This window comes from Cajanus cajan, chromosome 4 (assembly GCF_000230855.2).
Source record: "Cajanus cajan strain Asha chromosome 4, NIPB_CcT2T_4, whole genome shotgun sequence".
NCBI lineage: Eukaryota > Viridiplantae > Streptophyta > Magnoliopsida > Fabales > Fabaceae > Cajanus > Cajanus cajan.
The window spans coordinates 8,140,305-8,166,701 of NC_138520.1; the positions used below are offsets into that span (position 1 = coordinate 8,140,305).

General features: G+C 32.4%; 1 protein-coding gene and 1 non-coding gene across 2 annotated transcripts; one reads left to right on the forward strand and one right to left on the reverse strand.

The window, feature by feature from the left end:
• Positions 1-1,563: 1,563 nt before the first annotated feature.
• On the reverse strand, positions 1,564-9,451 carry LOC145957602 (alpha-L-arabinofuranosidase 1-like). The gene is made up of 15 exons (XM_083074090.1): positions 7,087-9,451; positions 6,775-6,890; positions 6,535-6,685; positions 6,059-6,128; positions 5,596-5,741; positions 5,428-5,473; positions 5,264-5,316; positions 5,034-5,178; positions 4,721-4,839; positions 4,522-4,593; positions 4,306-4,409; positions 4,138-4,194; positions 3,791-3,992; positions 3,453-3,599; positions 1,564-3,346 (listed from the first exon to the last, which is right to left on the reverse strand). Exons 1-15 carry the CDS (start codon positions 7,162-7,164, stop codon positions 3,251-3,253), a joined length of 1,602 nt encoding a protein of 533 aa, XP_082930216.1. The 5' UTR covers positions 7,165-9,451; the 3' UTR covers positions 1,564-3,250.
• A 5,458-nt stretch (positions 9,452-14,909) lies between these two features.
• LOC145957616 (small nucleolar RNA R71) lies at positions 14,910-15,016 on the forward strand. The gene has a single exon (XR_014433659.1). It is a non-coding gene; the product is annotated as a small nucleolar RNA R71 (small nucleolar RNA).
• The last annotated feature ends 11,381 nt before the right edge of the window (positions 15,017-26,397 follow it).

The window sequence follows — 26,397 nt, forward strand, 5'->3', positions numbered from 1 at the left end:
GGTTGGACTTTAAACTCACTTAAAGGAATATATCCGATTATAGGTTAAATTTTGGACTTTATTATATTTTGAGATAAAACTTTGGACTTTGGTGAGTTAGACAAAATATAAGTTTAAAGGTTGGGCTTTGATAATTATCAAAAAGATTGATATTTATTTTAAAAAATATTAAAAATAAAGTAAAATTAAAATAAAATTGAATGTTTATGAAGTTTTTTAATAATTTAAATTTCTATTAATTGATTGACTCAATTAAAATATTAAATGAGTTAACAATAATTACAAAAATAATCTTTATTATTTTTTTATTAGAGCTCGATGTATCTAAAATAAATTATTGATTAAAAAAATCAGTTGCATATTACATTTCTACCATATATCGATATATTGGTCTCTAATATAGCATAATTAGATACTAAAAAACTATCTAAAATGAGTTAATAGTGACTAAAAAATTAATCAATTATTATTTACTTGTGTATTTTAATTAGAGACCAAATATTTTTGTGTCAAATAATTAGAAACTAAAAAATTTAGTCTCTAATTGTAGTGCATCTTAATACTAAAATATTGATTTCTAAAGTGTTTTAATAGTGACAAAAAATTTTGTCTCTGATTATATTTTAATTAGAGACCAAAAACGTTGTATCTAATTAAATAAATAATATTTTTAAACTATTAGCTACTAAAAGTTTAGTCTCTAATTACATTAAAAATATTAATGAAAATAGAGATTGAATTAAGGACCAACTATAATCAATCTCTAAATAGTATTTAAATAAGTTGCTAAAGTGACTATATAAATTTGGTCTCTAAATCACCTTCTCAAGAGAAAGTTCAAAGATGAAGAGAAACTCAGACTCTAGAGAGTTTTTTTTCTAACTTATATCTCTATGATTTTTAAGAACTAAACTTATAAAGTTTAATTCTTAAAAAAAACCTTATATACTTCTTCTCTCATGATCAAACTAGATCACTTCTCAAAAACGCTTTAAAGCGTCTAAAGACTTCTCAGAAATTTATTAACTGTTAAAGTCTCTCAACACCACACCTCAAAACACCACAGCATATAATTATTGCTAAAGACAATAATTAACAAAAACTTATAATATAGAATTAAATGTTCAAAAAAGTAAAAGAAAAATGGTGTATCATATGGAAAAAAATATATTTTTATGTGGAAATGAGAAAAATCAACCTCAATCTTTTTGAAAGACTTACTTAAAATTGATTTAGTAATATATTAAAAATTATAATATATATATATATATATTCAAATAATTTTATATTTACATATATTTTATATCATTTTAATTTATATATACATATTCGTTTTAGAATATTATTTTTATCAATATATTATAAGTATATAATTTTAATAAAAAAATAATTTTATTATACATTTTTATTATTCATTTTTCTTTAAAAAATATTTTTCCTTCATAAAAGAGAAAAAATGACTACATTAATTACAAAAAATCCAATAAATAGATAAATAAATTGATAGAGTGAGAGAGAGGAGGGGGAAGGGGAGGAGAGGGACAAAAATGTATAAATTGTAAATAAAAATAGGTTAAATTAATCCATAAGTTTCTATAGTTTAAAACATTCTGAATGGATTTTTATTATTTTTAAAAATCTTGTAATTACCATTCACTCACAGACGTTGTTAAATTCTGTTAGCTTATGCTAACTATATTATGTGACATGATAATTATATTTTAATATGGTAATTAATTACCTATTCATTTCCATTTATTTTAAATGTTTTTAATTAAGCCCCTAATTTTATTATGCTTACACCATAACTTATGATTCCTTCAAAGTTTACATTTAAATTATGTATGCTTATTAAGATTACAAAGAGGTGTAATAGGTGAAATCCAGTCCCAAGCATTTCATATATGAATTTCTTTAATACTTATTTGAATTTGTATATTTGTCACTTGTTTTAAGTTTATTAATTTTAACTTTGAGTTTAATGAATCAGGTGTTGAATATGTGTGAATATATAATATGTATTTATTTTGTGCTTTTCAAAATTAATAGAGAATCAATCAATCTACCTAGTCCTTGAGGAGACGACCTTACTCATTACTGTTATAAGTTGACTCTGGTACATTTGCCACGGGATCAACAGTACGTGTGAGAAATGTTATTGAAATTAATTCTAACTTCTCTATCATTTGTAAATCATGATTTATTTTAGTTTCTATTTTTAATACATTTTGAAAACTCTAAAAAAAAAATCACTATTTGTTAAGAATTAAGTTTCCCCAATCAAATTATAAATACAAAAATGTTAAATAGAAATTGAGTGAGTCTTGCACAAGTTCTCGCGATTTGGATATTTAAAATCCTATCCATTATAGAACATGCTTTTGATTTTGGTACATTTGTAAAATCATTAACCACCACCATAGCCCAAATGAGCCCCCTTTTCTACTAGCTCAAATAGCCCCCACAAACAATACCAGACAAAACAAGAAAACAATAAAAATAAAATTAAAAATAAAATAATAAATAAAAAAACAAGCTTCCTTTATTGCTTTTCATTTCACAATTTTGAAATTAAAAAAAAAATTATTTCATCGGATGAAATTTAAATTGATGTAAAAAGTTCTTTTTTAAACCGGTTTTGATTTAAATCTGTTTAAAATGAGTTTTTTTACATCAATTATTTTATAAAAATATTATTATATTATTTTCTACCTCAATCACGTAATGATCGTTGTAGAATGATATTTTTGTATTAATATTTTATGTTTAAATTTTGTTTTATTTTTAATTGTTGATTGATCATTTGATATTAAAAGATAATTAAAGAAGAGAAAATCTTAAAATAAGGTTTGTATGAAGACAAGGACTAAAGACATGGAGTTGGAAAACATGCTTTAGTTTTGATCCTAGTTGAGATTTTACTTGGTGCGCATCTATATATGATGTCAACAAAGCGGTAGTAAAATTGAAAAATGATTTTAACTTTCAATTTTATGTTCTCAAATAAAAAAGAAAAAAAAAACTTATAGTTTGTTCTTCTTGTCATTTAAAATGCGAAAAATATAACATAAAATAAACGGAAATAACATTCTTCTTTAATTAACACAAACAGTTACATATTTTTGAGCCTTGACAACAGAACTCAGTATAATACTCGCACATCTTCGTGCTCAAACTCTTGATAATAATACATTTCCGCATAACGTAAAAGATAGGCCACAAAATCTCTTGCTTCGGAACTATCTTCTTATCAAATTAACAAATCCAATGATGTCACTGAATAGGGGGAGAGAATCACTTTCACGTTACTGCCAACCTTCCCTGGTGAACTTGTTTGTGGAACCACCTGTATTTAAAATGAGTAGCCATAAATGATTAATGGCATAGGTTTTTACATGCAAGGCTAATTTATGTAATGTATCTAACACAAGTACAGCAAAACCAAATTGTACCTTCTGCGGCTCTGAGAAGGAGTTCTCATCCATTACTTGGTTAGATGTAAGCACTGTGGCTTTAGTATCATAATATTGTTGCACGGTTGCGTTCAACCCAATTATAGAAATGCTAAGGCTCTCACTTGCTGTTCCAAAGTTTACTACCTGCAGAAATCAATTATTACTCCAGGTGAATATAGTGATAGATAAAATCATTTACACCAAATATAAATGCTAATCGAAGATGAAAAATGAACTAGACCTAATCTAAAAGATGCTCATATTTGTTTCACTTTCAGACATTGCATATAACAATAGTCAGAATTTCAGTTTAGTTGAAAAAGGACACCTCTTACCTTTATTCTTAGGTAGTTTTTCTTCTCTGTAGAATTGTTCCAAATAATTGCAGATGCAATGAGTTTATTGGATGAATTAATTGTACTGAGTGTTGAGTCAAGAAATGTTGCTCCACTGGACTCAATGAAAAGTTTTTGCACCCAATAGCTTGGAGTTCCATAAACCTGATATGAGTCGAACACAATTGCATCCGGAACCCATCTACATTGACACGTTTACACAATCTTGTGTTATTATGGGAACCATATATGTTGAAATCAACAATAATTCCCGACAATAAATTTTCAAAGTTCTTATTCTATGTTAAAGAGTATAAGTTTTCAAGGCAAAAGCATAAGAAAATTACCTCCTGTCATTTATATTTGAGAACAGTGGTGCATAAGAAACCATATCGACAACATCACTGCATCGGAAAAAAAAAATTATATGTAAGAAATAAAAAACTTTATATGGTTAAGTTGAAAAACTACACAAAACACAGTACATTAAAAAAAGTTAAAACAAATTCGTAAACCTGTTTTTTTCCAATCCAATGAGAAACGCAGCTTCAGCCACAGCAGCCAAAAGACTTCCATTTCCAGCATCTTTTCTCCACACCGCATATTCACTAACAAAAGCCTGTAATCAAATTGAGCACTCATATATCAAATGACAGATAAATCAATATCGATAAATCATAAATGATGAATTGGAAGAGTTCATAAAAATTTAAAACTGAAATTAATCAAACCTTTGGACCAGATCGTGATGTGTGATCGAACTGAGTAGACTTAGAAAACATGCCATTGGAGTCTGTGTAAATCTAATAAAAATAAAACATTAAGAAGGATGTGAGTAATTGAAAAACACAACAAGACAAGAAAACACTCTTGCCAAAGCTGAAGCAACAAATGAAAGTTCAATATGTAGTATCAGAATGTTATCATTACATGATAATCGAACAAATCAGCTGGATGATTTAATGGTTTAGTAGAAGCATCGCAATTTGAGATAATTTTAATATCAGGGTAGGCATATCTTATAGCATCATGGAACCTAAGGTAATTTCCTGATAAGAAACAAAAAGTCAAAAAAATTAAATTAAATTAACAATTGAATTAATCAAAGTCGATCTTTAGAATCGTGCAAAATTTCAAAGGTGATCGATCAGTCGTATAAAACAAGTTTTCATGGTTAACATATATATGAAGATTGCACTAAAATATGTGCTCACAGGATGATAAACACAATAAAATTGCATACCTTCATAATTAAAAAGACCACAATCTTCATTTCCAATAGCAACAAATCTCAAGTCAAATGGCTTAGGATGTCCCATTGCAGCTCTAACAGAACCCCACTTTGACCTAGGAGAGCCTTTTGCAAATTCAATGCCATCGAGAGCGTCCTTTTAATGCATAGATTTTATAGTAAATATAAAGATATAATTCATAATTAACTAAGAAGAAAAGATCAAGGGAAGAAAGTTGTACTTGTACGTAAGGTGCTATGTTTGATGTATTAATTTCGTCATGGCGACTGATACCTAAATGTGACATTTAAATTAATTAATTAATAAATAAAAATTCAAATACTTGCATGTGATTGTTGAGAACAAATTTCAATTGGAGTAAGATGAATGAATATATATATATACCAGCGTTGAACACCCATACGGGCAATGTACCAAGGTCCTCTGTTAGCTGTTAAAAAATATTAAATCATTATATTAATTCAATTAACTAAGTAGGACAAATGGTGTAAAAAATCAGAAGAAAAAAATAGGACAAATTCAATTATGTTATATATGTAAAAAGATACTCACTTGGAGATACTCAAAATAACCGATTCCATCGTCACTCCAATAGTTCCAAATATCATTAAAGTGTCCAGGTCTCTCTTCCCATGGTCCAACAGTATCTTTCCACTGATATTTGTTTTGCAGATAATTACCTTCAACATAAGTGCCACCTAATGCATCGCCATTCACAAATAGAGTTATTCCAATGGTTACATGGAATTCGACATAAACCCTTGCACACAATGCCCTAATTACATGTGAGCTGGTGAATACAACTAGATCAGTTTCAGCAGCTTTTTTTCCACCATGATACATTCTTTTTAATTACTTATAACTGTATAGAAACTGATTTGTGTTTTTACAAATTTAATTTAACTGTTTAGGTAAGAATGCAGCGTATATTGTTCCCCAATATAAAAATATAAATATATAAATAAATACATTGTATGACAAATCCTCACTCTGAAATCATAGAATTTCAACATACCCGGAAATCTAAGAATTTTTGGTTTCAAATCTGCAACCATTTGGTAAAGGTCCTTTCGGAAGCCATGACCCTGTGACAAGAGAAGAGTGAAATGATATCAAGGAAAAGAACAAACAAAATATAATGCACTGCCAATATTGAGAACTTATTATAATAATTATTAATTATTTTATTACTGAGAACACGTGAAAACTACTACTATGATAATTAATTTGAATAATTCCTTCCTTAAGATTTTTTTTTGGGATTAAATTACGATTGTAATTTAATGTGAGATCAAAGTTTATTTAAATTTTCAATAGTAATTAATTACCAAAAATTTGGGTGAACTATTTTTTCCCCAGAATAATTGATGACACTTTAAATTATTGTAAGACAAAATAATTCATATTATATCTTAAAAATTAAAGTATTGGGGTTTTCATCTTTAGCCACATTTGTTGATTTATAAGGTGTGATTCTTTTATTCTACTAACCAAGTAAGTGTCCAATGGCAATGCTGACACTTGGTCTAACAAATAAACCCCTTGGATGGTAGTGGTTATTTGAAGACTTGAAATATGATTAGTAGCTTTTGCTTCCACTATTATCTCCACCCTGTTCCATTTTGCACCTCCATAACCATACCTGTCAAGAACCATCACAACAAATAATCTTATGAATATAGGTTGCAGAATCTCTACCACATGTCTTCTAAAGAAAAAAAAAGAACTAACTTGATATTTGATGACACTATGTTAACATCAACACCCGTGAATGAAAGTTGAAAATTAAGTTTTCCTTCTGATTTAACATGATAGACCACCTTGTACCTCTTCCCTTGCTCGATATTCTGATGATCATTGAAGAAAAAAAAACTTTTAGAAAGATATACATTAAACTAATAATAAATTTGTCATTTCTTAAGAAAAATAAAGGTGTGACATTATTCAAGTCTTTATTTTCAGATTCATTTCTGCTATATTTAAACTTACATAATAAAAAGAAAAAATATGAAAAATATTTATATGTATTAATTATTTTCTTACCATGCCCCAGTAACCAGGGTTAGAGACGCCAACGCCACCAGAAGGGCAAGGTGTGTAACCACCACAGTGCACCACCATTTGTAATGCAGCTTTATTACGCTCAAAGCAAGATGAACGGTTAATTGATACAGAAATCAACGATTCATTTCCAATAATTGTCCAAGGATAAATATTTAAGGTATTGTTTGGGCCTCCAGCTTCAAAGCCTAAAATTAGATTGATAATAATAGAAAAATATCACTTAAAATATATTGAAATCTAAATGAAACATTGAACTAGGAAGACAAAGATGAAGAATTGTTTTTGGGATATGGATATAACCTCTGTTGCTAACAAGTTCTGCCCACAGTCCCCCGGCGGCAGCATGATTAATCTCCTGAAAAATAAGTTCAAAGAAATTGATGACCATTTTAGAAATTGAATTTTTTTTTCTTTTTTTCTGATACTTGTTTTCTATAGGTTCATCTCCTGAAAAATAGGTTATTATGTAATACATCTTTAGAAATGAGTTTGGTTTACCTTTCGTGATTTGGTCTATATTTGGTTTATTTAATAAATAAATTTTGTAAATATTTTAAAACATGTCTTTAGCTAAAAGGAAATTTTCAAACTCCAAATTAGTTTCATTTGCATTCATTAGCAATTTTAAAGTTGAATATTGATGCCATGCATGCAATGCAAGGAGAATAATTTGTTGCATTACCTCGAGAAATGCTCCAAGAAAGGTGTCAGGAATTCGCCTTGTAGTGGCTTTGGTAGCAGCATTTACAACTAGCGTTGAGTTTGCATCAACGTAGCAATACTGAAATGCTAGAAAATAAATCACCAAGGAATACAACATAACACCCAAGGAACCTTTGGAAGAACAAAACACCATTTTTTTCAAGATTTTAAATGACAATCTGTGATGATATCCTTGTTTAACGAAACGATCGTATATATAGGCAACGAAATTATATAAATTGTAAATAAAATTAATTGTCTTAAGGGAAAAAAATAATTTTAAGAAAAAAAAAACTAAGAAAAAACTACTTTTACTACTTTAATTACTTAAAATAATCTTATCTTACCGAATCATCTTCTGTATTAGTTGGTTAAAAGCAAAAGCGTTAAATACTTTCATATTTTAAACTGATACTTATCTAAAGTCTAAACTATTAACGATGTACGTCATACGTGAACTGTCAGCGAAAAAACATGGAGGATAATTTCAAAACATTTTGTTTTTGATAACTGAATGGATAACTTTAAAACACAAAATTGGAAAATGAATATAGGCTTTAAAACATAAACATGGAATTAAAGAATGCAAGTGGAAAGATTCGTTCCAACTTACATGTTGTAACAATAATGTTTTGTTCCATCAACAACAAATCATCCACTCATAATATTGATGAGCATAAATCCTTAAAAAATTTACTTAACTCGGTAATAGGATTCCATACTTAATATGGTAATGCACTAAAAACAATGGGTAATAGTCTCTCCATGAAAACATGACAATCATGACTTTTCATTCCATAAAACTTCCTTTCTTCTATGTTTACGCATCTATGCAAATTTGAGACATAATCATCAGACATTTTCAACTCACTAACCCATTTGCAGACAACCTTTTTTTGTTCATTGGATAAAACAAACTTTGCCTTAGGCTTTAACTCTTTTCCATTAGTATGCACTTATAGTTCTAATTCACGTCGTCGACAATGCTCTTTCAAATCTTTTCTTGCATTAACATCATCTTTAGTCTTATCTTTCATGTCCATCACTGTATTAAAGACATTAACAAAGACATTTTTCTTTATATGCATCACATCAAGATTATGTCATATTAAGTTGGTTTTCCAATAAGGCAACTCCCAAAAGATGCTCTACTTTGTCCAATTATGAGACACACCATGTCCATCACATATACAAGGACTAACCTCAATTATTTTTGGGAGACAACAAACTTGTTCCCATACTTCATTCTGTTGTGTGGAAAACCGCAAGTGTACGGTTGTCGTCAAGTAATAAATATCGAATCACAGGGACTACGTGTTTGACCTAGAATTACTAGTATTTTAATTTGAATTTTAAAACAGATGGAATTTCTGTTTTGAGATGATAAGATCAGATTTGAAGGTAAAAGAGATAGTAATGCAATTAATGAATAAGATAAAACTTTAAGATAAGATAAGGAGATTTCCGGGAATCTAGGGTTCGCACAAAGAGTTCCAACATTATTGAATTATTATTTTCATTAATTAATTCTATTCCATCTTGAAGGTAGTCTTAACCTAATTTAATCCTTGCACCTTCTCAGGCTACGAGGACGTGTTTAATTAAAATTAATCCCTACTCTCGTGGTAATTGCGTTCAATTAAACCCGTTAAGATCTTTGTTAATCTATTGCTCCTCGAAAGCTTAAATCTACTCTCGTGATTTAACACTCAAGTCTATTCCTTTAGGTTCCGATAATTAGGTTCTCCTCTCAGTTCATCCCTAATTATCTATGATTATGAAAATTAAGATTAATTGTTTATCATAATTATAATCAAGTTCTCCTCTCAGTTCATCCTTAATTAATGTTATTATGAAAACAATAATATTAAAGTTCATATATAAAATATAAAAGAACAGATCAAGAATTGGAATAAAATTAAGAAACTGAATAATGCATTAATAAAGAGGTTCTCAGAGGCTAAGCCCTGATCCCAGAAAAAGGGAAACTACTCACAGGAGTTCATAGTAGTTCTCCAAGAAAAGGAGAATAAAAGAAAAGCAAACCTTAGAGTCGATGGCACAGGCGCCCAACCTTCTCTCAGTGTCAAAAACTAAAAAACTGTCTCCGAAAACAAAAGTGCTGTTCTAGGCTAACCTCATCTAATTTATAACCTAAAAGGGTAAAAAGGTAAAACTACCAAGATAAAAATTACAAAAATAAAAAATAAAACATAAAACTTAAAAAGCTGGGACGCGAAGTGAATCACGGCCGTGACTGAGAATCACGACCGTGATCTTCTCTGGAGCACATTCATTCACCAAATCGACGCGAAGTGAATCACGGGCGTGATTGGGAGTCACGGCCATGATTTTCTCTGGTGAATCACGGGCGTGATTTAGAATCACGACCGTGATTTTCCCTGTAGCTCAGCATTTCCTCTTTAATTCTTAAATCTTGATCCTGCTCAGAGAAAACACAACACATACCAAGAAAAGCATAAAATAGGAAAATGATATAAAAATTTATTAAAAACATGAAAGATATGCATGATTATGCTATGAATTCTTGTGAATTAAAGTGCTAAAATACGAGTAAAATACACAACATCAAATAACCCCAAACTTGAACTTTTGTTTGTCCTCAAACAATAATTAGCACTTTGAAAAAAAAATCATCAAGAATTAACTGAGCATTTAAAATCTTCACTCTTAGTCTCACAAGGTCCAATTAGAATCTTAATCTTTCATTACTAGCGCCAACTCTTAGTTTCTAAGAGTTTCATGATGTCAAATCTTGTAAAGCTCATTAGTCAAACGAAGATAATTTAACAGAAATAATTTTTCAATGCTTGTGACACAAATAGGGGTAATATTTTTATTTTTGTTTTTGTCTCACCTAAAACATTTCCCCAGTAGCCAATCAGTGTAGAGAGGATGATAATTTCAAGAACACGTAGCCTCAAAGGGGGTCTAGCTATTTTACTAAACAATTCCCCAGTAGCTAATTAGTTCCCTTAGTTTTCTAAGGTTAAGAATATTCTCCCTCTAACCTATGACCTCAAAGGGGTGCTAGGTGATTTTTTTTTTTTTTTTTTTATTACCCCCCAAAAGCTTTTAAGCACGAATTAAAAAGAATTTATCTTCAAGAGACTATTTTTATAATTCTCGATCATTTCAAGTCTCAATACTAAGAACCAAGTGCTAGCCACAAAACCAGCTAATTTTTCAACCTTTTGTTCTGAGACTTCAAGATTCAATTCATCACATTCAGTGTTTTCAAAGACGAACAATTTCATTAAAAATATTTACTTTTCAAACACAAATTCAAGCTGGGAATAACTGAATATGTATATATGCATGATTTTTTTATTTTTTATTTTTTTATTTTTTTACTTTGCATGAATGAATGAATGAAATGCGTACATCCTCCTAACCCCAAACTTAAAGATTTGCTTGTCCCGAAGCAAAGAGCTAATGAATGCATGATAGATTATTTTGACAAAATTATAAAATGCATGAATATGCAACCAACCCACAACAGAAAGGAATGTTTGTCCCTAAGCATCAGAGTAAAATAAGGAATAAGAAAGATCTCACTGTGGTGGAAAATCATCTGGATACCGTTGAATGTGCCATTGATACATTTGATCAACCATGTAATTATAATGCTGCTGGCGTTCATCCATTTGTTTCAGCCGGTTATCCATTGATTGAATAGCTGCCAGGATAGCAGCATTGTCCACCTCAGGTCCAGGATGTAGAGGGGGTTGTTCAGGAGCTGCTTCCTCATCTGCAGGAGCCGCTTCCTCAGCTGCTGGAGGTAGGTCCTCTAATGGCTCCAGTGGAAACTGCCGTGTAGCCCGGTTCTTCACGGTGTATGTTGGATTTGGTAACTGGTGGTGCACTCCCGACTGGGTTACTACAAAGTAGTATTTATCATCTTCATCTTTCGCAATGCAGTTCATAGAAGAGCAGGTAGCAAAATTAATAGTACGGCTTCCAGGGAGTGATTCTAACTGGTCCAGCCAAGCGTGATAGCCAAGGTGTTTGGCTATAGTGGTAATGAGGCCGCCATTCACAATCGCACCGTGGCTGGTATTGGAAATACTGTGGAACTGTCGTGCCAAATGACTGCCAGAATCAATAGGCTCCTCTCTGTTTTCCATCATAGCCCATAAAAGTAAAAGGTCGCTCAAACGAACCTTTCCTTCAGAATCACCTCGGGCCAAAACAATAGAGGCAATAAAGCGGTGCATAATACGGATGGCGGGATGGCGGAAAGCAGAGGAATTACATTTTCCAGCGACCCAATTGCTTGTACCTGTCAAACTATACCAAAAAGAACCAGGGTTGAAAGAACTTGGGGTTCTCGTGCTCCCTCCAGTGGGAAATCCAAAAATATTATTGAACTGAGCCAGGGTTAATTCGTGTTCTTGGTTAAACATACGGAAAGAAATCAAACCTTCAGAACAATTTGGCCCAGATAATATTTTCGTGTGGAGAGAGCTCAAGAACTCAAGAACTAGTCGAGGATAAACAACATCATTATGCACGGTAGCAAAGGTTGTCCACCCAATGTTAGTTAACATGAAATTGATATCAGCACGTAAACCCAACTTACGAATAAATGGGAAGTCGAGATACCTGGTAGGATGGATAGTGCGGAAGCGTAATACCTCGTTCCGCTCACGCTGTTCATCGTTCCGATAGAACCTCGGAGGAAGGTGCGGAATTTCACTTGCTTCTTCCTCGTAACTGTGGGTATCGGAAGCGGTGGAGGACGAACCAACGGTACGGGTGCGCTTGGGAGCCATGGATGAACGGAAGGAGTGAATGTGGGAGGAAGAGGGAAGAAGAGGGAGAAGAAGTGAGAAGCTAGGGTTTGGGAGAGAAGAAAAGAGAGAATGGGCAGAGTTCGTAAGTTTGAGAGAAGTGAGAATGTAAAAGGAGGGGGAAAAATATATAAGGGAAAGGGGAATTTCAAAAATCACGGGTTGTATCTGTTGAGCCTCAGCAGGGAATCACGGGCGTGATTGGAAATCACGGCCGTGATTCTCTTTGTGAGTTTTCAAAAATTCAAACAGAGGAGATCACGCCCGTGATTTATAATCACGGTCGTGATTCTCTCTGGAGTTTTCCAAAAAAATTTCCAGAGAAGATCACGCCCGTGATTTAGAGTCACGGTCGTGATTCTCTCTGGAACTCTGAATTTTTTTTTTTTTTTTTTTTTTTTTTTTTGGAATAAAATTAATGAAATGCGTACATCCTCCTAACCCCAATCTGTTGAAGACTCAAGAAGACTTTCTACTAGAGGATCTTTTTCTTTACACGGGGGACTTGAATCGATCAAGCAAGCATAATTAGGTTGAATCCCCTCAAGATCTATGTGCTTTCCTCCAACTAGAAAATTCTCCAAGGGATCCCTCAAAATAGATCTCATGACTTCTTCCTCCATGTCTTTAGGCAATATATCAACCCTGCAGCAAATATTTTCAAGAGAAGGTTGTCTAACAGATTTAGCAATATTAAATTCCATTGTTTCATCATTAATGGATAAGGACAATTTTCCATGTTTGACATCTACTATCACGCCTGCTGTAGCCAAAAATGGTCTACCTAGTATGATTGGTATTTGTTCGTCCTCTTCCATTTCTAAAACAACAAAATCTCCCGGAATTAAAAATTTACCTATCTTAACTGGAACATCTTCTAAAATTCCTATGGGATATTTTATAGATCTATCTGCTAACTGGATTGACATTGCTGTAGGCTTTAATTCTCCCATATCTAATTTCTTGCAAATTGATAAAGGCATTAAACTGATACTTGCCCCAAGGTCACATAAGGCTTTTTCAAACCTTAGATTTCCAATGAGACAAGGTATAGAGAAACTACCAGGATCCTTAAGTTTTTTGGGCAAATTATGATGGATCAATGTAACAGTCTCTCTATCATCCAATTTCCTTCGGTTAGCTAAAAGATCCTTAAGAAATTTAGCATATGTAGGCATCTGTTGTAGAGCTTCTACAAATGGAATGTTTACATACACTTGTTTGATCATATTTAAAAATTTTTCAAATTGTCTATCAAGTTTAGTCCTGGCTAACCTTTGAGGAAAAGGAATTGGGGGGTGATAAACAGTTTGAGGCTTTGATGAAGATACTTTTTCTTTTTCTAATCTCTCTTTTTCAGGTTTTTCAACCATAGGAGAAGCGTCTTCATCAATCTCAATATTATCATTTTGATTAGACACAGGTCTGTCTAATTTCTTCCCACTCCTTAAAGTAACAGCATTAACATTTTCAGCTGGGTTTGCAACTGTTTTACCTGGGAACTTACCTGGAGAATTGTTTGAACTAGGCATCAACTGTGCAATTTGATTTTCCAGCATCTTGTTGTGGAGAGTAATATTCTCAACCTTGACAGCAAGGTTTTGAATAGAATTTGCCATTGAATCATTGGTCTGTTTTTGATTAGTGACAAAATTCTCCATAAGGTTTTCTAATCTTGAAACACTTTGTTGAATTGAGGGTGTCTGTACTGGATTTCCTTCCCCATTAATGAAGTGATTGGACGGACGGAAATTAGGTTGCTGATTGCTAGTTCCTTGAACTGGGTTATTCTTCCAAGAAAAGTTAGGATGATTCTTCCAACCAGGGTTGTATGTGTTGGAATATGGATTACTCTTCTCTCTTCGAGGAGTGTCATAGAAATTATGAGAAGCTACCACCTGTTCAGTAGTATCTTCTTTTTCTCCAGTAAAAATTGAGGTACAATCTACTGCAGTGTGCCCTTGTTCCCTACAAAGGTCACATACTTGATTTGTAGCCACTGAATTAACCTTAGCTTTTTCCATCTTGTCTAATCTTTGATTAAGAGTATCAAATTTTGCTAAGAGTAACTCAATATTGTTCACTTCATATCGCCCCGGAGTTCCTTTCCTTGCTGTGACTTCTCTTTCACTGTATTGGCTGTGATTTGAGGCTACATTTTCCAAAATAATCATGCAGTCATTAATAGGTTTCCCCATGAAAGATCCTCCAGCTGCTGAGTCTAATATCATGGTGCTTTGTTGGTCCAATCCTTCAAAGAAAAATTGGATGGTAAGCCAACGGTTGAAGCCATGTTGTGGGCATGCTTGAAGATATCCTTTGAACCGCTCCCATGCTTCATAAATAGTCTCTCCAGTGCCTTGTTGGAAATTAGTGATTTTCTTCCTCAATTCTTTAGTTTTAGAAGGAGGAAAGAATTTCTCTAGAAAAGCTCTTTCACATAATTCCCAAGTTGCTATCTTTTCTCTAGGCACTGTTCTTAGCCACACCTTTGCCTTATCTCTCAAGGTGAGTGAGAATAAGCGGAGTCGCATTCCATCAGAAACTTCATCATCAAATTGCTGGGTCTCACAGATTTCCAAGAACCCCTCTAAGTGGTCATTAGGATCTTCTGATGGTAGTCCTCCAAAGGTGTTCTGTTTGAGCATATTCACCAGAGAAGCTGGTACAGTAGCTCCAGTTCGCATCTCCCCTCCAGGTATCCCACGAGCTACGGGTGCAGAGTAATCCCGAAGCGGTAAATTATCTCGTTGTGCAGCCATGTCAAATTCTCTAGAAAGGTTTCTTTTCCTTCTCAGGAGAGTTCTTTCAATCTCAGGATCAAGTGGTGTTGGTTTCCCAAGACGTAGAGATCTCTTTTGCATTAATCCTAAGGCACTGCAAAAAAAAAGAAAGTGACCCGTGAAATCTGAATTGGAGAAGTAAACACTAAAAAAAAAAAATTTATTTATTAAATATTTTTTTTTTTTTTTAAAAAAAAAAATTTGAATTAAAATAATTGTAATTTAAATCAAGAGACGTAGTCCCCGGCAACGGCGCCAAAAACTTGTTGTGTGGAAAACCGCAAGTGTACGGTTGTCGTCAAGTAATAAATATCGAATCACAGGGACTACGTGTTTGACCTAGAATTACTAGTATTTTAATTTGAATTTTAAAACAGATGGAATTTCTGTTTTGAGATGATAAGATCAGATTTGAAGGTAAAAGAGATAGTAATGCAATTAATGAATAAGATAAAACTTTAAGATAAGATAAGGAGATTTCCGGGAATCTAGGGTTCGCACAAAGAGTTCCAACATTATTGAATTATTATTTTCATTAATTAATTCTATTCCATCTTGAAGGTAGTCTTAACCTAATTTAATCCTTGCACCTTCTCAGGCTACGAGGACGTGTTTAATTAAAATTAATCCCTACTCTCGTGGTAATTGCGTTCAATTAAACCCGTTAAGATCTTTGTTAATCTATTGCTCCTCGAAAGCTTAAATCTACTCTCGTGATTTAACACTCAAGTCTATTCCTTTAGGTTCCGATAATTAGGTTCTCCTCTCAGTTCATCCCTAATTATCTATGATTATGAAAATTAAGATTAATTGTTTATCATAATTATAATCAAGTTCTCCTCTCAGTTCATCCTTAATTAATGTTATTATGAAAACAATAATATTAAAGTTCATATATAAAATATAAAAGAACAGATCAAGAATTGGAATAAAATTAAGAAACTGAATAATGCATTAATAAAGAGGTTCTCAGAGGCTAAGCCCTGATCCCAGAAAAAGGGAAACTACTCACAGGAGTTCATAGTAGTTCTCCAAGAAAAGGAGAATAAAAGAAAAGCAAACCTTAGAGTCGATGGCACAGGCGCCCAACCTTCTCTCAGTGTCAAAAACTAAAAAACTGCCTCCAAAAACAAAAGTGCTGTTCTAGGCTAACCTCATCTAATTTATAACCTAAAAGGGTAAAAAGGTAAAACTACCAAGATAAAAATTACAAAAATAAAAAATAAAACATAAAACTTAAAAAGCTGGGACGCGAAGTGAATCACGGCCGTGACTGAGAATCACGACCGTGATCTTCTCTGGAGCACATTCATTCACCAAATCGACGCGAAGTGAATCACGGGCGTGATTGGGAGTCACGGCCGTGATTTTCTCTGGTGAATCACGGGCGTGATTTAGAATCACGGCCGTGATTTTCCCTGTAGCTCAGCATTTCCTCTTTAATTCTTAAATCTTGATCCTGCTCAGAGAAAACACAACACATACCAAGAAAAGCATAAAATAGGAAAATGATATAAAAATTTATTAAAAACATGAAAGATATGCATGATTATGCTATGAATTCTTGTGAATTAAAGTGCTAAAATATGAGTAAAATACACAACATCACATTCCCACTTAAAAACTAAGGTGGTTGAGATTTTTCTATCCGATTCTTGTAAAATGCATCCTTATTTCTCCTAAAAGAATGGTTAATAGGCAAAAATTGACGATGTGAATCAAACCAAGAAAATTTACTTTCGTTTTTCAATCTGAAAGCCTTTGATTGATTCATAGAATACGGACATGCTAATCTACCAGATGTACTCCAACCTGACAACATTGCATATGCAGGAAAATCACTAATAGTCCACATTAGTGTAGCTTTCATTACAAAATTTTGTTTCCTCGAAATGTCATATGTCACCACTCCTTCATCCCATAACTGTTTTAGCTCATCTATCAACGGTTGCAAATACACATCTATCTTACCTTTGGGATTATGTGGTCCAGGAATGAGTAATGCCAAAAACATATAAGGAGTTGTCATGCATAGTTCTGGAGGAAGATAATAAAGTGTGACATTTACTGGCCAACAAGAATAATGTTTAGCAGTATTAGTAAAAGGCACAAAACCATCGACACTTAAACCAAACCTCACATTTCTTGGTTCACTTGCAAATTCAAGATACATTTGATCAAAGTGCTTCCAGGCTTCACCATCTGATGGATGACACAACACCCCTGATTCTCGTCTATTCTCATAATGCCACCTCATATGTGGAGCAGAACTCATTGAGGCATATAATCTCTTAAGCCTTGGAATGAGTGGTAAGTAATGCATTCTCTTCACAGGTACTTCTTTGTGTTTACCAATGCCAACCTTTTTTTGTTTTTGGTAACGAGGTTTATGACAAAACTTGCATTCTTTTAATTTCATATCTTCAAAAGTGTAAAACAACATACAACCATCGATACAACAATCAATCTTTTTCGCTGTCAAACCAAGTTTTGAAACTATTTTTTTTTGTCCTATAATAATCTTCCAGGATAAGATTATTTGGAGGATGTGTCTCCTTCATAAGAGACATTGTTTGATCAAAAGATCGTTGGGATATGTTTCCCTCTAATTTAAGTGCCAGCAATCTAACAGCAACAGATAATTTAGTATGATCATTACATCCTGGCCATAATGGCTTTTGAGCTGCATGTAGCAAGTCATAAAACTTTTGAGCATCTATATTTGGAGACTCATCCATTTCTTGATCATAATGGATTTCGTAGTCTGAACCAACAACATCATAAGCCATGTTCTCAAATCTATTTAAATGATCATTATATCCCTCGTGTGTAGTAGTAGTATGGGTATTAAAAGTTACACACAGGTCTAGATCACTTTCTCCCTGACATGTCCAATACCAATAATCAGGTATGAATCCTTTCTTATAAAGATGAACTTTAACTTCTTCAGAATTTAAGAACTTCAAATTTTCGCATTTAGAACAAGGACATCTCATTTTTCCATTTGATAAGTTTGTTTGTAGGGATGCATAAGACACAAGTTCATCTACCCCATTTAAAAATGCGTCAGTATATCCCCTTCGATCTGAATTTAGTCTATCATACATCCAACCACGACTTTGTCGAATATCCATCTTCTATCGTTTATAAAAATGTTATAATTAATATAAATCTAAAAGGTCCTAACATCTAAGTGTGTAGTTGTGAGGTTTTAATATTTACCACATTTTTAACACCATAGTCACCACACTAAAGGAACAACTAAGAACAATAAAAACAGTATGGAGAAGGTTAGGAACAATTAAGAACAACTAAAGATTCCAATTGTAAGAAAAATTATAGACATCAATCCAAACAAATATAATTTTAGAACTCAAAAGTTGAAAAAACAACTCAATAGCAATTTAAAATTAACAAAAGAATATCAATAATTTCAATAATACAAATAAAAAACTATAATAAACATTAATACAAATAAAAAAATATAATAAACATTGTGACACATCACAAATAGTGAGAAAAATATCTCGATCACCACAAATAATGAGAAAAATAAACACCTCAATAGCAATTTAAAATTAACAAAAGAATATCAATAATTTAAAAAATACAAATAAACAACTATAATAAACATTTGTGACACATCACAAATAGTGAGAAAAATATCTCAATCACCACAAATAATGAGAAAAATAAATAGCTCAATAGCAATTTAAAATTAACAAAAGAATATCAATAATTTCAATAATACAAATAAAAAACTATAATAAATATTGTGATACATCACAAATAGTGAGAAAAATACCTCGAGCACCACAAATAATGAAAAAAATAAACAGTTCAATAACAATTTAAAATCAACAAAAGAATAGCAATAATTTCAATAATATATACAAATAAACATCTGTAATAAATATTGTGATACATCACAAATAATGAGAAAAATACCTCAAGGTAATTGAGGAAATTATGGCTATGACACGAGCATTATAGCAAGACTATTGAAGAATCCACGATTTCCATTGTCTTCAAAAAAGAAAAAAAAAGGATAAAGTGAAGACAATACAGTGAGTATTGTAACACCACAGTTTTCAATAAAGTTATTATTATTATTATAATAATAATAATTATTATTATATGGTATTTGGTCATAATTATTTTAATAATTATAGAAGAATATTATTTTGTACGTTTTAAATAATTATTGTTTTGGACAATTATTTTGAACGTATTAAATAAGTATTTTTTATTAGCATATTTAAATAAATATTTATATATTTTAAGAGAAGATTGATTTTATATGATATTTTGTTATTGAAATTATATTATTATATTTTGGGTCAGAAATATATTATTATTATAGAGGAAAAATATTTTATAATATACATGTATTTATTTTATTTAATTATTTTGAGGAAAAAGAGAAGTGGGTTAGAAGAGAAGGAAAAAGGGTTGGGTTGATCCAGCCCAATGAATTAATTTTAAGGAGTCAAGTAGCGTTAACCTTATCTACCTCATTTGCGTTCTGAAGGGATAGGAAAAAAAAGGAGAAACAAAGAGCTCTAAGGAAGAGTACTCAGGAACGACCTTAGATCACACCTTTGTCTTCTGCTCATCTAGGTAAGGGAGGTTTGGTGTGGGATTGTATGCTGGGTAGTGGGATTGGCCCCCAATCCTGTGTTTGCTGTATTTTTATGTATGCTCATGAATGAGGAGTTTCTCCCAATTGTATCTGTTTTGCTTATTATTTTTCTTATATGCAATTAATTGTACGACTTGAGATCTCTATGGGTTCCTATGGGAAACCCTATGAGAAAACGGGCAAAATATGAATTTTTCTATTTTGCCTTCTGATTACTTTGTTGTGTTCCTTGTTGGATGTGATGCATGAGTATGTGGTTAATTTTAAAAATAAATATGTTTTAATATGATCTAAAATGCTCTATGGGTTCCTCCGGGAAACCCTATGAGAAATAGGCAAAATATGAAATATTTTCTGTTTTGATTTCTGATTTTTCTGTTATATTTTTTGTTTGATGAGATGTAAAAATATGTATTTAATTTTATAAATAAACGAGTTTTGATATAAATTAAAGTGCTCTGTGGAGGCTTTGTGAATATGATGATGTAAAGTGAAATGTGATTGAGACATGGGATATGAAATGTGATAATGAAATATGATGACGAAATGCGATGATGTGATATGACCATGGGAAATGATAATGTGATATGAGAATGCATAGAGTCTTGATTGACATGCATCATTTGCATAAGTGTTTTAAGGGTACGATATAGAATACACCACCAGAGAAGGTCCCCTAGTGTAAAAGCTTTGGGGATTAGTCCTTGGGGATAGCTCGGTTTGGAAGTCCCAGTCTCGCCCATTGTGTGCATGGGATGTATCTTGCGCAGCTTAGCTATCCCGACGAGACTCTGGTAGTATATCCTTCTAGTGAGAGTGCGCAGAGGGTGTGACCCGGCATGTACTCCTAGGCTACTCTTCGTGTATTGCTAGCGGCAATATGCCATGTGATGTTTTACTGGCGCCACATGCATGATAATATGTAGTTCGTGTCCATGCATGAGCATTCTTATTATTAAATGATGATAAATTACTATTTGTATGACTTGGATGATTGGATAAGCTATTGTTGTTGATTGATCTATGAGGTAACTGTATTGTTTGTGTTTGGCTATCCGGTGTGCGTTCCTACACCGTGAGCCAGAGTGAGATGTTTCTCACTCCTTTCTTTTGTGTTGTTTCCCTTGTTTGATATACAGGAGACCATCAACAGCATGAGGCTGAGGATGTGGACGATGGAGCTGAGGCTTCTATGTGAGATTTTGCTCTGATAGGACATGTGACATCGGGACATAGATAGAATTAGAATATGACATTGTTTATGATTTATTAAAGTATATATTTTGGAAAATTCAATTTTTATTCTTTGTAATTTTATTTTCTATTTGGATTAAGGACATGAATGTGAATTCTCTACTCACATGATTATTGAAATTTTTGTTTCAATTTTAAATATTTTTTTTATCCAATGAGATATTTCTTTTTATTATATATATATATATGTTGGGGTAGAGGGTGTCACATTAAGTGGTATCACAGCCAGATTGATCCAATCGGCCGTGAGTTATGTACTTATCGTGATTCTGTTGTGTACTCTGATTGTGTCTTATTTGTTGTGTACTTTGATGATGTTTTGCTTTGATGATGATGATGTTCTTCTTGTTAAGTTATTTTGTAATTAGAGGAATGATAGTCATGATAGTGTTAGCTAATACCATTATGACCGCTCTTCTTCATTCTTATGATTGCTTATTTGTTTGATACTTCTTGCTTACGGAAGAAGTAGTGGTTGAGTAATATCGCTTGTGTTGTAAGCATATGTGCGAGTAGTGGTAGACGAGATATTGTGCTAATATTATAGGAACTATTGAGGCCTTAGACTTGGGTAAGACATTGATTGTTTTTAGTGTATTAAGAGTTTACGATTGGTGGACTTTTTTAAAGCTATAGTTGTAGCGATTGAATCTAAGGATGATGTATGTTGAGAATTGGAGTTTTGGTATTCTTAAGGAGTGATTGAAGTGTTGATGATTTCTAGAGTTTGATGGTTGCATGTTGACCTTTTATGGTTTAGGTAGCATGTGAATTTTATTTTCTAAGCCTTTTATACTGAATATGTGAGTTGTTTTGGTTTAGGATTGTAGTGGAAAGCTTGAATATGAAGTTGAGGTGTGAGTTTGGAAGGGTTGAGATGTTTCTGTAGGCTTAGATATATTGATATATTATTGCTGTTTGGTGTAGAGGATATTTTCGCTGCAGTCTTGTTGTTCCAGTATGAGTACCATATTGACAGATTTAGATTTTATGGTCTTCACAAAAGTTGTAGCCTTGGACGTTATCTTTCCAATGGAACTGGAATCAGGTAAAACGCAGGTCTAGAACTCTAGTTATAGCTACTTTGGTGATCAAAGGTCTAGCTGTAAGCGTTGAGTATATCTGCTGCGGTTTTTGAGATTTTTTGCTAAGAAGATGATCTTTTTAGAATCTTATGTCTTCATAGGAGTTGTAGCTTATTCTCTTAGCTTTCGTTTGAGATAGGTTTGAGATCATTTGGATTAGTAGAACTCTCTGTGTGTTATTTTCTTTGATAGTTGTTGAAAGGAGAAGTAGGCTGTAATAATGTTTTTGGGTTAGTAGGCAATGCAAGGATAAGAATTTATTTTGTTAAGATGTTTTGAGGTGTTTTCATGTGGATTGAGAGGTTGTTTAAGATTGTATGATGCTATGTGGTAAGGGTTGTTCATGTACATGCTTATGGATGGTATATTTGAAGGTTTAAAGTAGGTATTCTAATATGATTTAATATGCATGTATGTTGATATGTGGATAGATGATCTTAAATAGGGATCAATTGGTGAATGTCGTGTGGTTAGTGAGATTGATCTTAGGGTGTGATATGATCATATTGTAGTTGAGGGTGGAGATATATTCAAGACGGTTGTATGTTAAGTTATCTAAGTATTACTATTTTATTTTATCTTATTTTATTTTATTTTATTATTATTTTTTTATTGTATGTGATAAGTTTTCTAGTTCCTGTAAATTCCAGTTGAGGTAAACATGGATCTGTCTCAGGTAGAAGTTGTGTTTAAGTGGGTAGATATCTAAGCCAGTTAGTGAAGATAAGAGTTTTATGAGGTTAGCTTATTATTATTGGAGATTTATTGAAGGAATTTCTAAGATAGCATTGCCCTTAACTACATTCACTAGGAGGAGTATTCTCTTTATGTGGGATAGTAAGTATGAGAGTAGTTCCAACTCTTAAGGCAAGATTGACTAGTGTTAATATTATTGGATTTTAGTAAGCCTTTTGTGGTATATAGTAGTACTTATAAGATGAATTTGGATGCATTGTTGATGCAAGAAGAAAGGTAGTAGCTTATGTTTCTAGGCAATTGAAAATTTATGAGAGGAACTACCTTATCTATGAGTTAGTGGTTATGATATTACATTAAGATTTGGAGACACTACCTATATGATTCTAAGCTTGAGGTATTTAGTGATTGTTAGAGTCTTAAATATCTTTTGACCAAAAGAGATAGTTGGAATTTCTTAAGGACTAGGATTTTAATCTCAGTTGCTATCTAGGTAAAGGCAATGTGGTGACAGATGCCTTGAGTAGGATGATCTTTCATCTATCATTTTGATGATTTAAAGGTTAAATTTGATTGAAGAGTTTAGAGAATTAAGCTTGATTTGTGAGCTTACCCTTAGAAGCATTGAATTGAGTATGTTGAAGGTGACTAGCAAATTAATGGATGAGAATAGAGGAGCCTAAGCGTTAGATCCTTTCTTAGTGAACCAAGTGGAGAGGATTGGTAAGGGTATAGATAGCCCTTTTCGAGTGGAAGTTGATGGTGGTTTGTGGTTTCAGGATAGAATCTATATGTCTAATAATCCCAAATTAAGGAAGATGATCTTAGAAAAAGGCAATAAGAGTACTTTTAGTATTCACTTAGGAGCTATTAGATGAATTAGGACCTTAGGAGGATGTATGAGAGTGATGTAGCGGAAGCGTGGTGATCTAAGGTGAAGAGAGGAGTAGAGAAAGTTGTGGACTCATGTGTAGTATTCCAAAAGCCTAAGGTGGAACATTAGAAAGTCTAATGCAGGAGACATATCCATTTTTATTTACTTCAGGTAATTTCGAGGACGAAATTTTTAAAAGGAGGGGAGAATTGTAACACCCCAGTTTTCAATAAAGTTATTATTATTATTATAATAATAATAATTATTATTATATGGTATTTGGTCATAATTATTTTAATAATTATAGAAGAATATTATTTTGTACGTTTTAAATATTTATTGTTTTGGACAATTATTTTGTACGTATTAAAAAAGTATTTTTTATTAGCATATTTAAATAAATATTTATATATTTTAAGAGAAGATTGATTTTATTTGATATTTTGTTATTGAAATTATATTATTATATTTTGGGTCAGAAATATATTATTATTATAGAAGAAAAATATTTTATAATATACATGTATTTATTTTATTTAATTATTTTGAGGAAAAAGAGAAGTGGGTTAGAAGAGAAGGAAAATGGGTTGGGTTGACCCAGCCCAATTAATTAATTTTAAGGAGTCAAGTAGCGTTAACCCTATCTACCTCATTTGAGTTCTGAAGGGTTAGGAAAAAAAAAAGGAGAAACAAAGAGCTCTAAGGAAGAATACTCAGGAACGACCTTAGATCACACCTTTGTCTTCTGCTCATCTAGGTAAGGGGGGAGTGAGAAACCTCGCTCTGGGTGTGGGATTGTATGCTGGGTAGTGGGATTGGCCCCCAATCCTGTGTTTGCTGTATTTTTATGTATGCTCATGTATGAGGAGTTTCTCCCAATTGTATCTGTTTTGCTTATTATTTTTCTTATATACAATTAATTGTATGACTTGAGATCTCTATGGGTTCCTATGGGAAACCCTATTAGAAAACGGGCAAAATATGAATATTTTCTATTTTGCCTTCTGATTACTTTGTTGTGTTCCTTGTTGGATGTGATGCATAATTTTGAAAATAAATATGTTTTAATATGATCTAGAATGCTCTATGGGTTCCTCCGGGAAACCCTATGAGAAATAGGCAAAATATGAAATATTTTCTGTTTTGATATTTGATTTTTCTGTTATATTCCTTGTTTGATGAGATGTAAAAATATGTATTTAATTTTATAAATAAACGAGTTTTGATATAAATTAAAGTGCTCTGTGGAGGCTTTGTGAATATGATGATGTAAAGTGAAATGTGATATTGAGACATGGGATATGAAATGTGATAATGAAATATGATGACGAAATGCGATGATGTGATATGACCATGGGAAATGATAATGTGATATGAGAATGCATAGAGTCTTGATTGATATGCATCATTTGCATAAGTGTTTTAAGGGTACGATATGGAATACACCACCAGAGAAGGCCCCCTAGTGTAAAAGCTTTGGGGATTAGTCCTTGGAGATAGCTCGGTTTGGAAGTCCCAGTCTCGCCCATTGTGTGCATGGGATGTATCTTGCGCAGCTTAGCTATCCCGACAAGACTCTGGTAGTATATCCTTCTAGTGAGAGTGCGCAGAAGGTGTGACCCGACATGTACTCCTAGGCTACTCTTCGTGTATTGCTAGCGGCAATATGCCATGTGTTGTTTTACTGGCGCCACATGCATGATAATATGTAGTTCGTGTCCATGCATGTGCATTCTTATTATTAAATGATGATAAATTACTATTTGTATGACTTGAATGATTGGCTAAGCTATTGTTGTTGATTGATCTATGAGGTAACTGTATTGTTTGTGTTTGGCTATTCGGTGTGCGTTCCTACACCGTGAGCCAGAGTGAGATGTTTCTCACTCCTTTCTTTTGTGTTGTTTCCCTTGTTTGATATACAAGAGATCATCAACAGCATGAGGCTGAGGATGTGGACGATGGAGCTGAGGCTTGTACGTGAGATTTTGCTCTGATAGGACATGTGACATCGGGACATAGATAGAATTAGAATATGACATTGTTTATGATTTATTAAAGTATATATTTTGGAAAATTCAATTTTTATTCTTTGTAATTTTATTTTCTATTTGGATTAAGGACATGAATGTGAATTTTCTACTCACATGATTATTGAAATTGTCGTTTCAATTTTAAATATTTTTTTTATCCAATGAGATATTTCTTTTTATTATTATATATATATATATATATGTTGGGGTAGAGGGTGTCACAAGTATAATGAGAAGAAAAGAAAGAAAAAATACCTCAAGGTGAATATAAGGAGGTGAATATGTATCGAGTATAATGGCTAGAAAAAGAAGAAGAAGAAAGAATATAGGGTTTGAGTATAAAGAGAAAAAGAATAAGAAACAATACCTGAGGGTTTTAGGGAATAAGCTGAAATGTGCGGTCTGAA